At 35.7% G+C, this 13,520-nt stretch overlaps 1 protein-coding gene across 1 annotated transcript in view; it reads right to left on the reverse strand.

Annotated features, from left to right (window-relative positions):
- The window catches only part of LOC120418976 (myosin-1), a 28,245-nt gene extending 15,890 nt beyond the window's left edge, over positions 1–12,355 (reverse strand). Inside the window, exons 1-2 of the mRNA XM_039581522.2 lie at positions 11,934–12,355; positions 3,321–4,331 (exon numbers count right to left, since the gene is read on the reverse strand). Of these exons, the coding sequence (XP_039437456.1) occupies positions 3,350–4,165 (816 nt within the window). The 5' untranslated portion in view covers positions 4,166–4,331; positions 11,934–12,355 and the 3' untranslated portion in view covers positions 3,321–3,349. The remainder of the gene's footprint in view (positions 1–3,320; positions 4,332–11,933) is intronic.
- Between the last annotated feature and the right edge of the window lie 1,165 nt (positions 12,356–13,520).

The following is a 13,520-nucleotide window of genomic DNA, read 5'->3' on the forward strand; positions in this document are numbered from 1 at the left end:
AAAAATCCTCTTTTTGCAACTTGTTGCATAAACTACTATTTTGTCAGTAGCCAGGTATTTTGAAAACAAGTGGAGTGCTGTTCAATGCATTTTAAAACACTGTTTTTATTCAACTGTTGAAACCATGGATACAGGATTTGAAAAAATGATATCTTAAAAAAACCCATTTCGTTCATTTTAAAATATAAAGCACCTTGCGTCTCCAGCAAAATATGCTGGGAACTCATTCGATGGAACCGCATGGTGCTTTATGTTAAATTAATCCCATATTTTTTTCAAAAAATCATGCCTCAGAATCCATCAATAGATATGCACCATTTTTGGATATGTTACGTAAACATCCTTAAAAATCATAAAAGCACAATTGTTTTTGAAACGTAGCGAGCTTTAACTCTCTACAACCCAACCCCGCTTCTTGACGGGCTTCGATTTAAAAAATCGCCAAAAATCAATTTTTCAACAATTTTTGATGTTTAAAAAGCAAAGGAAAAAAAACTCTTAAAATTTAAGAAAATTTTAGTGGTGGAGGTGTGACTTGTTTTATGTGACTTTGCCAACGATTTAAAAAAAAAATCTGGGGTCAACTTTGGCTGTGCTTTTCACTAATATTTTCTATATTAGAGTAAACCTGGGCAAGAGTGCGCACTAGCCTTTTCTGGCCTTAATTGCAATGAAAATTTGCCCTTGAAAAAGAAATTGAAAAAAAATTAAGCGTGTTATTTTTACAGGCAAAAATCATTTCTTCGCTACCGTAAACTGGGGTCAATCGGGACACATGGGGCGAATTGGGACAGCAGTTTTAACCATGTTGGAGCACAATATTTTGATTTTTCTGGTTGGTTTCGGATAGAACAGACTCAGGCCAACAAAATGTGTACATCCATTTCCGAATTTAAAAGCTTTAAGTGGTCTAATAACTGCTGTCCCTATTCAGACTGTAGTCCCGATTCACCCCAGATTACGGTATTTTGTTAGTAAATTTCATGTTTGAAATACAAGGTATGCAACTTGAAAGCTGAGGTAATTACTAGTAAAATCGTGTAGAGATTTTCACTGAGTTGTTTCTCTAAATTGTACTACGACCTTTTCACAAATGAAAAGGCGTACGGGGCAAGTGTGCGCACTTGAATTTCACATACAATTTTATTTGGAGAAAAAATAAAAGTTGCTAAAATCGATTGATTCATAACTAAAATATGTTGAAACGATGAAAAAATGACACCCTTTCAAAAACCATTACAAAATTTAACAAATAACCTTGAAAATGACTGTTTTCAAAATTTTAAATTATTAAAACTTTAAACTACTTGTCACAAATATCCTTCTAATATTTTTTTTTGATTTATCGTGGAATTTGTTGTATTTTGACTGCAAAACAACCCCCTAAACTAAAATAGGTAAAATAGTTAACTAACAAATTATAATATCCAATGCGCACTCTTGCCCCGTAAAGTGCACACACTTGCTCCAATGTTGAGGCAAGAGTGCGCATTTGTGATTTTTACAGATTTTGCTTATATCTTGAAGCACTTAACTTTTTTGAAAAAATCTAGTGATACGTTTTGAAGGGAATTGATATAGCTTCCTTTTGATAACAAGGTCGAATGATAAATCGTTTATTTTCAGTACAAACCAGAACGATATTTGTTAGGTGCGCACACTTGCCCCGGGCTACTCTATATGTAAAAATAAGTATGCAGTAATTTTTGTATTGTCCCAGACTATGCCTCTAAGCATTTTTAAACAATTTAAATGATAATGATTTCAATCTAGAGTAAACAATGTGAAAAACATGTAAAAAAAATGAAAAGTGGTACAGCCATGGAGAATAAATGAAGAAATTAAATAGACAAAAGGTGGTGGTAGTATAAGCCAAATACTATCAGAAACAAACATGAAGTAAACAAGATAAACGCAAATATAAATACTAAAAATGAAACAAGAAAAACATAAAACAATAGAAGTAAAGTTCCATAGTTATATATTTTTTAAATTGAAATTTTTGTGAACATTTAAAAAAAAACGTCATATTTTGGACCACCATATTTCGGATAGGACCAAGGACCAATCGCCAAACAATAAAATATTTATTTTGCCCAAGAAACTCCCATGCCCAATTCAAGCTAAAATGGGAGCACTTTTGATCTGGATCCTGCTGGTTTGACGTGAAATCGCTGGTTATAAGTGGTTTAAATACCCTATTTATTAACAAAATTTTGGAACTAAATAAAATCTGAAATATTTTTAAAAAGGTCTGCATTTTTAGATCAAAAATAATATAATGAATCAAAAGCAATGAAATCTTGAGAACCAAGTTTGCATCAACTAATTCTTTTAGTAATTCTACCTTGAACATAAAATGGTATTTTGAGTGTTATTGAGCCACCGCAATTTTTTATCATGTTTTTGTCTTCAAAATTTCCCCTGAAAAAGGGGGCATATCAAATTATTGACTAAAATTTAAATTTTCATTTTAAAAATATGTATTGATTGATTGTAAAATATTTTAAACAATACATTGTATAACGCTTATTAATGCATTTAAAATCAATAAAGTCGTTCGAATTATTTTACAAATTTTAAATTTTAGGACCACTGATCGGTACAAAACGTAAAAGTTTGTAGCAAATCTTTTTTTCATAGATTTATGATATTTTCAAGATATTTTGCAAATTTTTGACAGTAGCATAATACTTAGAAACCACATATTGTAATCAATCAGTGAATAAGTTTTTTTGGATTTACTATTTCAGTTTTTGAAGATTCATCAAATTAATCTTAATAAACTCCATCGTAGTACCAAAATTACGCGATTCACTCCAAATCACATCTTCAATTCCTCCAATTGAAGGTTTAACCAACTATTTCCGCAACTACCGCAAAACTAAACTAACGCAACACCTCAGCTCGCAGAAAATTTGAGGGTTACGCACTCACATACCAAGGGACGCGCAATACCGATCGATTGGAAACGCCGTCGCCGCCAAATTGCACTGCACTATTGCAGCAATCAATTTAATTATTACTTTGTTCACGCGGGCCGAGAAAAAAAAACTCGCAGTCGATTGCTGCAGTCGAAATTTTTCGCCGCTCTTTGTTTCCTCTCAAGCTGTGGAAATGGCCGTGTTGGTTTTTCTCTTGAGTCGAAATTTTCAAGTGGAGATGACGAAGACGGTTTGATGTAGATATGTTCCATTTCAGATTTGAATTGCAGTTTTACGTAGGGGTAATTACTGTTATTTGCACCGGCACAGTTTTTTTATAATTAATTGTAAGAATTGGAGAACATTCGACATGGTTTATGCAAACTTGCCACTTACCTTATGTTCATCTACAGTCACGCTGAGTTTCAAACAAACGTCGACCCAATGTCATCCCGCAGTCCCATGTGCGCGATTCGGGCGTGCAGTTCCCTCAACTTGGACGCAAACACGTCCATCCGCTGGTCCAACTCTTCGTAGATCGCGTCCTGACTCATCGACTGATTGCGAATCTGCTCGTCCAGCTTGGTCTCGCTGGAGTCCAGCTTTCGCTGCAGTTCCACAATCATGTTGCTCATCTCCTGGAACTTTCGACTGGTGGACGCTTCGAGCTTCTTCAACGCGTGGCTACACTCACGCTCGTGCTGCTGCTCCAGCTGGTTTAACCGACCCTCGAGCCCGTTGATCCGATCCCGGTTCTCCCCCATCAGCTGATCCAGCTGCGCCTCCAGTGCCATGATCCGGCTCTCGATGTTCAGCGATGCACCCGTCGGTAACTGACCGGTTTTGAGCTTCTTCTTGGATGCCTCGCTGACGTTCACCTTCAGGGCGTTGATCTGCTTGACCAACTCATTCCGGCATCCGGCCAGTTCATTCTTGAGGTACTTGATATCATCTGCCTGCTGGGTCAGTCGTTTCTCGGTGGACTTTGACCCACCGGAGGACTTGCTGTTGACCGCGGCCGAAGCTCGCTCGTACTCCTCGCTCAGGCGTTGCTCGTGCAAGCTTCGCAAGGCCTTTAGTTCACTGCTGAGTTCGCCGTACGCGTACTGAGTGGCGGTCAGATTCTTCCGAACGTTATTCAGCTCATTGCTGATCTTGTGAATGTCGGCGGCCGTGTAAGTCGTCTTATGGCGGCTAAAGTATGACAACCAGCCGGTGTTTTCGTATTCTTCGGGTTGCATTCTGAACAGTTTTCTTACAATGATTTACAGAACGATGATCCCCCTGGGGGAAAACTATGAGAAATTCTTCAACCCTTTTAACTACACTTCACAAGCTCTTCTTACTGTTATAAGCACAGCATAGTATTACAAACAAGATCACGATGGTTGAAAGAACGCACATTGCCTGTCGAGAAAAGAAAAAAAAAAATAGGACTTTGAACAATACATTTCTAATTTAAATATTTAACCACTGCCGGTACCAGGGAGGTACCATGCCCACTCTTCGGCAGAAATTTGTTCTAGATTTGCTCGGGGGTCATTCACAAATGCCGTAATCCAAAATTTTCACATACGAGTCCCCCCTCCCCCTTCCCCTTTCTGTCCGAGTGTATTTAACCCTTTACCACACAACCTTTCTAGACGGGCTTTGATCTAGATTTCGCCAAAATCAATTTTCAACCAATTTTTGAGTAGTTTTTCCTTCTCCTGCCAATTCGATTGTTAGAATATCCAATGAAATTGAATTGACTTGTTTTATGTGAATTAAAAAATTGAATTGACTTGTTTTATCTTACTTTGCCATTTTTTTAAGAATGGCGTTTATTTTAAGACAAACAAAGTACCGTAAACCGGGGTCAATCGGGACACATGGGGCGAACTGGGACAGCAGTTTTAACCATGTTGGAGCACAATATTTTGATTTTTCTGGTTGGTTTCGGTTAGAACAGACTCAGGCCAACAAAATGTGTACATCCATTTCCAAATTTAAAAGCTTTAAGTGCTCTAAAAACAGCTGTCCCTATTCAGACTGTAGTCCCGATTCACCCCAGATTACGGTATACATATAGTATGGATCATTTTTGTTTTAATGTATCAGCTTATGTTTTAACAAACTTCGTTGCAATTTTAAATCTAATGGCTAAATTTTATTACAAAGATGTAAACAACAGTTAAAAACGGTAGAAAAGCACTAATACTTTCAAAAAGAAATAAAAACTAAACAATATAAATGCAAATGAAATCCTAAAAATTATCCCAATTTAAGAGCATTTTTTTCTAGAGTTGGCTACGGTCGTATTGAGGCGCCCCGATTCAGATGAAACTTATTTATGAGATAAACTCAAGCCTACTATAAGCCGTCTAAACATTGGGAAGCGGGGTAAAACGGAAAAAAATAAATGTTTAACAGTAATTTACAAAAGCTATAAAGCTAAAAAGAATTTGATTTCATCAAGTTTTACTAAATGCAAGCAATATCAATAATTTACATGATTTTCAGACCTTAAAATTCGATGCCTGTTTTACTCCACTTCACTTTGTCGTAGAAGGTTCATATCTAGAGTTTTTTTTTTAAAGGTCCAATTAAACAAAATTTCCAATTTTTGCTTTTTGGGTGTTTTTAAAACCGCCTTGTGTCAGGGGTAGGGACCATCCATAAACCACGTGGACACTTTAGGGAGGGGGGGGGGGTTGGCGATTGTCCACGGTCCATACAAAAAAGATTCTTTTTGTAGGGGGGGGGGGGTTGAGATTTCAAAAACACCCAAAAAGCAAAAAATGAAATTATGTTTTTTGGACCATTTAAAAAAAACTGTAGATATTTAGCATGAGTAACTCTTCAACTAATGTATAGACAAATAAAAGCAAACACGTTTTTTTCCAATTCGGGGAACCTCGATACGACCTCTACAACAATCCGGGAAAAATCTAGAAAATTGTCCCATTTTCGAGTCAAGCTAATGAAATTTTAATTTGCATTAAAAAAAAACATTTTTTAAATAAATTGAATAAAACAAATTCTGAGAGAACACAATTAGAACATGTTTCAAAAGAAAAGTCTTGGGCTGTTGCCTCTCCCCTTCAAGAACGGTCCAAAAACGAGGCAACAAAAAAAATTTTAAAAAAACTTCAAAATTTCAATCAGCTGAAAATAATGTAGAATGAAAACAATGTTAAGTACCGTAAAACGGGGTGACTTTGATAGCCGGGGTGACTTTGATAGGTTTGCGATTTTTCCGCAAAATGAAGAGTACAATTAAAATACGAGCAAGTTGTGGCGCTATAACCACGGCAAATAGTGTCCAATGCATTCGCGGAAATTCGATGTCCCATCCTCGAGGGTCCCGGAGCACCAAAACTTCTTAGCATGGTGCTCCCAACGATTAATTGCCCAAACAAACAGGAACGTGAGCGGGGGATCCCCACGTTTCTTCCTCCCCTGCAGATTCAGAAATGTATTGCTGTGTGAACACTCGTGCTCATACTCAATCCAATTCAACGAATCATCTTTGCGGTTAACTTTACGCAGTTGGCCTGGCCGCTTCGACGTTTGTGACGTTTCAATGCATGTTAATGCAATGGCGCACTGCAAATGTTGATAATGACAAGAAGATGCTAGGCGTCAATCAACCTAAGGCATTCTCCAGGATGCCCTCGAAAGACTGGCTGCGCTAGGGTTAGATTAGATTAGATTAGATTAGATTAAAATGAAGAGTACAATTAAAAAACGTAAGGAATGGTTTAGAAACATACTGACCGTGGAAGAGATGTGTTCAAAGTACCTCAAGAAGAACATTTCATAAAATTTTGACAAGTTTAAAAAGTTAATTAAATATAGTTAAGAAAATGTTGACGAAAGTCATTATTTTAAACTTCTCAAAGTGTTTTGATTTTCTCAATGAACATGATTTTTAATCGGAAAACGGAATGCATTTTCGGATTCTTTGGATAATTTTCCACTAGGAGAAGGTTAAAAAAGTTTGTAAATAATAAATAATATGCGTAATCTCCTAACTTATAGGCAATTTCAGTTGAACAAATTTCATGTGAAATGTGAAAACTTGTGATTCGTGCTTTGAATTCAGTATAAAATGCAATATAAATCGATAATTTTACAAACAAAACTAGTTTTAACAAATTTCAGGCAAAATTCCGACTTTTTAAAAATTTTACCTGAAATTTAAATGTATTTTGCTAAAAAGCTTATACACTTAGTTAACTAAATATAAACATTGATTTTTTTTTCTTAAAAACTATATCAGCTACTTTAGAGATGGTACATTTAGCGTACAAATAAAGTTTGAACATCTTAAATATGATTTTAACAAGAAAAACTATGACTATCAAAGTCACCCCGGAATTAAAACTAAGAATTTTTAACGTAACTATTTTTCTAAACATTATTGAAAAATCCCCAGTACATGTTTTAAAAATAATAATCTTCACAGCAAAAAATCCGATGGTAAAATCGCATGCAAAAGCATGCACATCACCTTCGTCAAAATAAACACTTAATATTACACACTGCATGTACAATTTTTGCAACACACAAAAAAAAATTGCAACCGACGGGATTTAAACTCAGCACCAACAGTAAGGACTGGCGCCTTAGCCCACTCGGCCATCAGACCGATGTAAAGCTGCATGGATAAACGCATATATGAGCTTGACATTTCGGTCATGTAGGTTTCCTTTACTGATGGGCTACATATTTCAGGATGTAAAATCACATAAAATTGCATAAAATAATGCAATATTTATTTTACACCCAGGTCTTTTACACGCAGCTGGATTACTACTTTTTTAGCTGTGTTGAGAAAAACCTTACCTGTTGGAAAATATTATAAAAACAAATTGAAATCCTATCAAAGTCACCCCGGTTTACGGTACATTCCTCTGCATTTATAATCATTTTTACCATGTTTAAAGTAATTCAAAAATATTTTGAGTTTTTTGAATTTCCGTATTAAAGTACACAGTAAAAAAGAGTTGAATTTTGGAATGTTGAAAATTTGGTAGGTTGAATATTACCTCTTTTTGTGTAATATTACCTAAAAAATGTGTAAAAATGTGAACCTGATGAATATTCCCCGGAACTGATGAAAATTCATCATTTTCTGATGTAATATTACACATTTTTTTGCCATAAAATTTGTCACCATTTCACCATGAAATTGAAGATTTTTCAAGTGTCGATTGGTACTTCACAACTTCAGATTATAAAATAATATACGAGAATCTATCCCACACAAATCTAATACATACATAAATCATAAAAATATCCGATTCCCAGAATACAAAAAATACTGTTCTAGAAAGGCTTCTCGCAAATCGAGGTACCTATCAGTAATTTTAGGGTTGAAAAATGACTTTACCGGAAAATGAATAAATTCAATACACACTACTGAGCCTAAGCCCGCAATAAAATGATTTTAATCGCAGTTTGTATAATTGTGTTTTCAAATTAAAACTGTTTCCGATAAAAAAAATTCTATTTCAAACTTGAAAAATCAGGTCGAACAATATTTTATAACTGGTTTTGCCATGCTCAATAAATAAAATATTGTATTTTGCACTTTTGAACTTTTATAAAAAAAAAATCTGTTTGAATTGAATACTGCAAAAAATTACATTATTTTAGTTTTACAGTTTCACAAACAAATATATCCGTCATCCGAAATATTCGGAACGGTTTACAGATCGGCCGATGTTCAAAAAAAAAACATAGAAAATCGATAGTTGAACATAATGATTTGCTTTTACTTTCATGTGAATTTTTTTCTTGTGATCTTTCGATTGATGTATTGACCAACGGTAATTTTTCAGGGTTCCCGAGCATGGGTTAATAACAAGGGAAATGCGTAATAATACCTTTCTCTGGTATCAATACCAAATTTTGGTATTCCTGGACCCTTTAAAATTTGTCTTAAGGATTATGCAAGAGCAAAATGTGGTATCATACCAATTTAAGGTATTGTTTTGATATTGCAAAATTGCAGAATTTGTCAATGGTCGAACACCACATTTTGGTATTCTTTTGTTATTAAAGTTTTTTATCAAATTCCTCTGAAACTATGTGAAAATGTTGACCAATTTTCACAAAATAATTAATTTTGCGCTAAAATGATGTCTCAAAGCGAATGCTTTCATTATAAACCGGAAATTTCAAACTTGATTTTAAACATTTTTGATATAGGGGCAGGGGGGGCAGAATGGACCGCCTAAGGGAAATGCATCAAAAACCATAGAAAAACATAAAAATTTATGAATCCAGTGTAGTAGGCTTATGCTTTGGAATGTTCCCTTCAATGTTGTATACTTGGTTGATGAAAATTTTTTACTTAAAACTATTTTTGAGCCATTTTAAAAAAAAAGTTTTTTCGACTGACTTTACAGGGTGCGGGGCAGAATGGACCACCCTGCGGGGCAGAATGGGCCACCTTAGAAAACAAGCCATTTCGTCTAATACAACGTTGAAGGGAGATAAGAAATGACTTAAGGGACCTTTCTAACATAGTTTCCATGAAGTTAGAAAACTTTTATAAAAATATTCACTTACAAAAACAAACATTTTTGAAAAAAGTGTTAAAATGTTGAAATAAGACACTATTTTTACAAATAAGCATCAAATCAAGTAAAAAATCAACTAATGTTGCATTAAACGTGATTTGTGAAGCTACCAGGAGTGAAATAATCCATTTAGCTCAAATTTCGTAACTTTTGATTGTTTTTATAAGGCAGGAAAAGGGTGGTCCATTCTGCCCCCAAGTGGATTTTAATTTAACACTTCCACCACCAAGCCTCTAAATGATTTGAAGGTTCCGTTGTTGTTTGTTTACCTTGGTAGTAACCTCTAGTAACATTATAAGCATTGAACAAACTTTTTCAAACAATCCAACTTTTCAGAAAGCTTATTTAAAAACCTCGAAATAAACAACATTTCCGTGGTTTTTCTAATAAATTTACATTTTTGCTCATAATTCGAAAAATACAATGAATTCAAACGTCGTTTTTGGTATGGTGAAGTTATTTGACGTCCTTTATAAGACCCTTGCCTTACAATTGGTCTAAATCCATTCTAAAGCCTAAAACCAAGGGTGGCCCATTCTGCCCCCCTGGTCCATTCTGCCCCCCCTGCCCCTACCCCCTAAAGAAATGACTTGAAATTGTGGAAAATTTTCTAAGTCAGGATGGCACATTTTGGTATTATTTTGGTATTGAAGTGTTTCATCAATTTCCTCTGAAACTATGGGAAATTTTTTATAAATTTTGACGAGATAATTAATTTAGCGCTGAAATGACCTGAAACCCAAAAATTTTAAAGCTGATTTTCAAAGTCTTTTGATATACCCACTAAGATTTTTTTTTTAAATCGTTAAAATTCCTCTAAGTCGGGATACGGAATCGACGTAACACCTTATGATGTGGCCCTCTTAAACCTTGCGGTTTCGTCAACGGATCCACAGGCGTGTATCGTTCTTTTTGCGACAAGACTCCGCCTTCCGGGTCTCCTAAGTGTGAAGGTATGGGCACGGGGAGAGGGCACCGAATACCTATATTTACACTTAGAATTTTTTTTGCGTCCGCCTCGGGATTCGAACCGGTGACCTCTGGATTGTGAGTCCAGTGCGCGGTCCGATTGATCCACACAGGCAGACCTAAGTCGGGATAACCAAATACTTTGAAAAACGAGTCAATCGACAGATTATTGAATTTTGGTGAATTTCAATGCAGTTTCATTTTATTAACACTTATTTTTCTTTCTAACTTGTTATTTTTCAGAAGCTTCAAGAACTTCAAGCACAAGCCGTTCATCAATGACAAATGCATTCGATGTGGTGAAGAATATCACTAAGAACAACATGGAATCATCAGGTGAGTAGATTTGGCTGTTGCATATGGATCATTTCTGTTTTTTCACTAACTGCAACTGCTGCACTAAAAATGGTATGAAAATACTAAATTTTGGTATTACTTGTGCAAATACCAGCGACCAAAATGTGCTCTTGGTTGCCCAGTAATAGATGGTAAAATACCATGAAATCATACCAAAATCATGTATGTGGAAGACCACAGGAATACCAAAATCTGATTTTCCAAGGGCGCGGGAATACCTAAAAATAAAAAAATAAAACCATGGCAATACCAAGTTTTGGTATTCAAGCAATGTTCAAAAATCCAGAAGACCTCTACTTGGTATTGAAATGGTTTTATTTTGTGGTATTATTTGACTCTTGGAATAACATGGTTTGGTATTGTTGTGCCCTTCCACATACAAGACTTTGGTATTATTTCATGGTATTTTACCATCTATTACTGGGCAACCAAGGGCACATTTTGGTCCCTGTTATTTGCCCAAGTAATACCAAGATTTGGTATTCCCGTGTTATTTAACCCTGCTCGGGTTTACATCATTTTTTTAAAGAAAAACATTGACCCTTGAAATCCACAAATTCGGAACACATTTTTCTTACGGATGTAAACAAACTTTGGTTCTCTCCAGGAGTCCATACTTTTTACAAAACAATGACTTCGCACACTGGAACCAATGAAACTCAAGCTTGATAATTTTTATGAATGGTCTGATAACTTTTTTTTTTGTAAAAATATATTCATATGGAATAGGGAATTTGGAGTCAGTGTTTAGCTGCTCTAGATAAAATGGTCTTGAAATGTAGTTTTTTGTTTTAAAAGTACTACTTTTACTAATGAAATAGCAAGAGAATGTCCAAATAAAGGTCCTAAAAATATTAGGGTCGACAGAAAAGATGCATTTGGCATGCAATTGCCAAATTATCACAAAAGTTTTCCGAATTTGTGGGTGTTCCGAATATGTGGGATGACTGTATTTCTCATTGTTACAAAAACAATCTGTTGAACTACGTTTAATTTTTTGTAAAGACAATATTTGCAAAAAAAAATTCAAGGTGCTACAAATTTTTGACATCTTTTAATTTGACAAGCAATTCTACCCTCTACTTCTTAGAAAAAAAGTTCAATAACTTACCACCACAACACTCTTCAATTACGTGTAACTTTTTAACAACGCACGGATATTCCCCATAAATCTGCAAACCACATAAAAAACCACACACTAACTGCAGTGCGAGCAAGTTAATAAACTAATTAAGTAGATAATCTTTCTACCGCGATGCACTCTTGTAATCCGGCGTTTGTGGCGTGGCGCAAACTGCCTTTCTGGCGCGTTTCAGCGCAAAACAGATTTCTTCGCGCGCGCGGCAGATCGGTTGCGTCTTGTGCGTTTCGAGCGCAGATCAAAAATAAATCTCACTTTCAAACGATCGTGCGATCACTACTTGGTGATGGAGATTTTCCCGGTGATTTTTCTAACGCGGAGATGTTCACTGTGTCGGCTGCCGATGCCGTCTGATGGAACGTCTGCGGGCCAGCATCCCCCGTCCGGTTGAAGACGCGCGGCGGAGTGAAAATTGAGACGTTTCAGAGAAGCGCGCGCCCCCTCGGCGAGGTCGTGTGCGAAAGTGAGAAAATTGGAAAATTCCTACAGTTGGATCTCGGGGTAGGAGGAGAAGATTTACATTTTAGTTAATGCCTTTTTATTTTAAAAGGTTATTGTGGTTTGAATCCTCTGAAGGCTAGCATTTTCTTTGTTTCTTACTTTAATACATTTTATAAACTACCGGGACCCGTGGTGTAAGGGTAAGCGTGGTTGCCTCTCACCCAGTCGGCCTGGGTTCGATCCCAGACGGTCCCAGTGGCATTTTTCGAGACGAGATTTGTCTGATCACGCCTTCCGTCGGACGGGGAAGTAAATGTTGGCCCCGGTCTAACCTAGAGGTTAGGTCGTAAGCTCAGTCCAGGTGTAGGAGTCGTCTCCCTGGGTCCTGTCTCGATAGAGTCGCTGGTAGGCAGTTGGACTAACAATCCAAAGGTCGTCAGTTTGAATCCCGGGGTGGATGGACGCTTAGGTGTAAAAAGAGGGTTGCAATTGCCTCAAAAATCAAGCCTTCGGACACCTAGTTTCGAGTAGGAATCTCTCAATCGAGAACGCCAAAGCAATGCTGTAGAGCGAATAATTTGATTTTTTTTTAAAAGAAATCAATTTCTCTTAACTTTTTTATTATTACAAACATGAACAGGTCATTAATATTTTGATCTAGTTTCAAAAATGAGCTGTAATAAATGTTTGTGATACAGAATTCATTGACAATCTTTCAAACATGAGCAAGGCTTTAGTTTTTTTTAAATAATTCTCTCGAGTTCTGGGATTTGTTTTAGAATATGAGCTGCTCTTATTTTTTTTTTTTTTTTTGTAGGAGATCTTTCTTTAAGATTTTTTTTTTTATAGTTTAAATCAGGTTTTGCATTTTATTTAACAAAACCGAATTATGAAAAATTGTTAAAACAAATCTTTAAGAATTTGTTATTTTATTGCAAGAGTTTTCTATTTTCTAGTGAAAAATTCAATAATTGTGTATAAATTATCATGATTTATTTTAATTAATACCAAATTAAAAATTGAAGTGGGGAATTAAGGTCTTGACAATATTCTAAGGGGGGAATCGGTCGGAAAAGGTTGAGAACCACTGCTATAGAAAGATACAGCTTGTTAAAA

This window comes from Culex pipiens, chromosome 2 (genome assembly GCF_016801865.2).
Source record: "Culex pipiens pallens isolate TS chromosome 2, TS_CPP_V2, whole genome shotgun sequence".
Classification (NCBI taxonomy): Eukaryota; Metazoa; Arthropoda; class Insecta; order Diptera; family Culicidae; genus Culex; species Culex pipiens.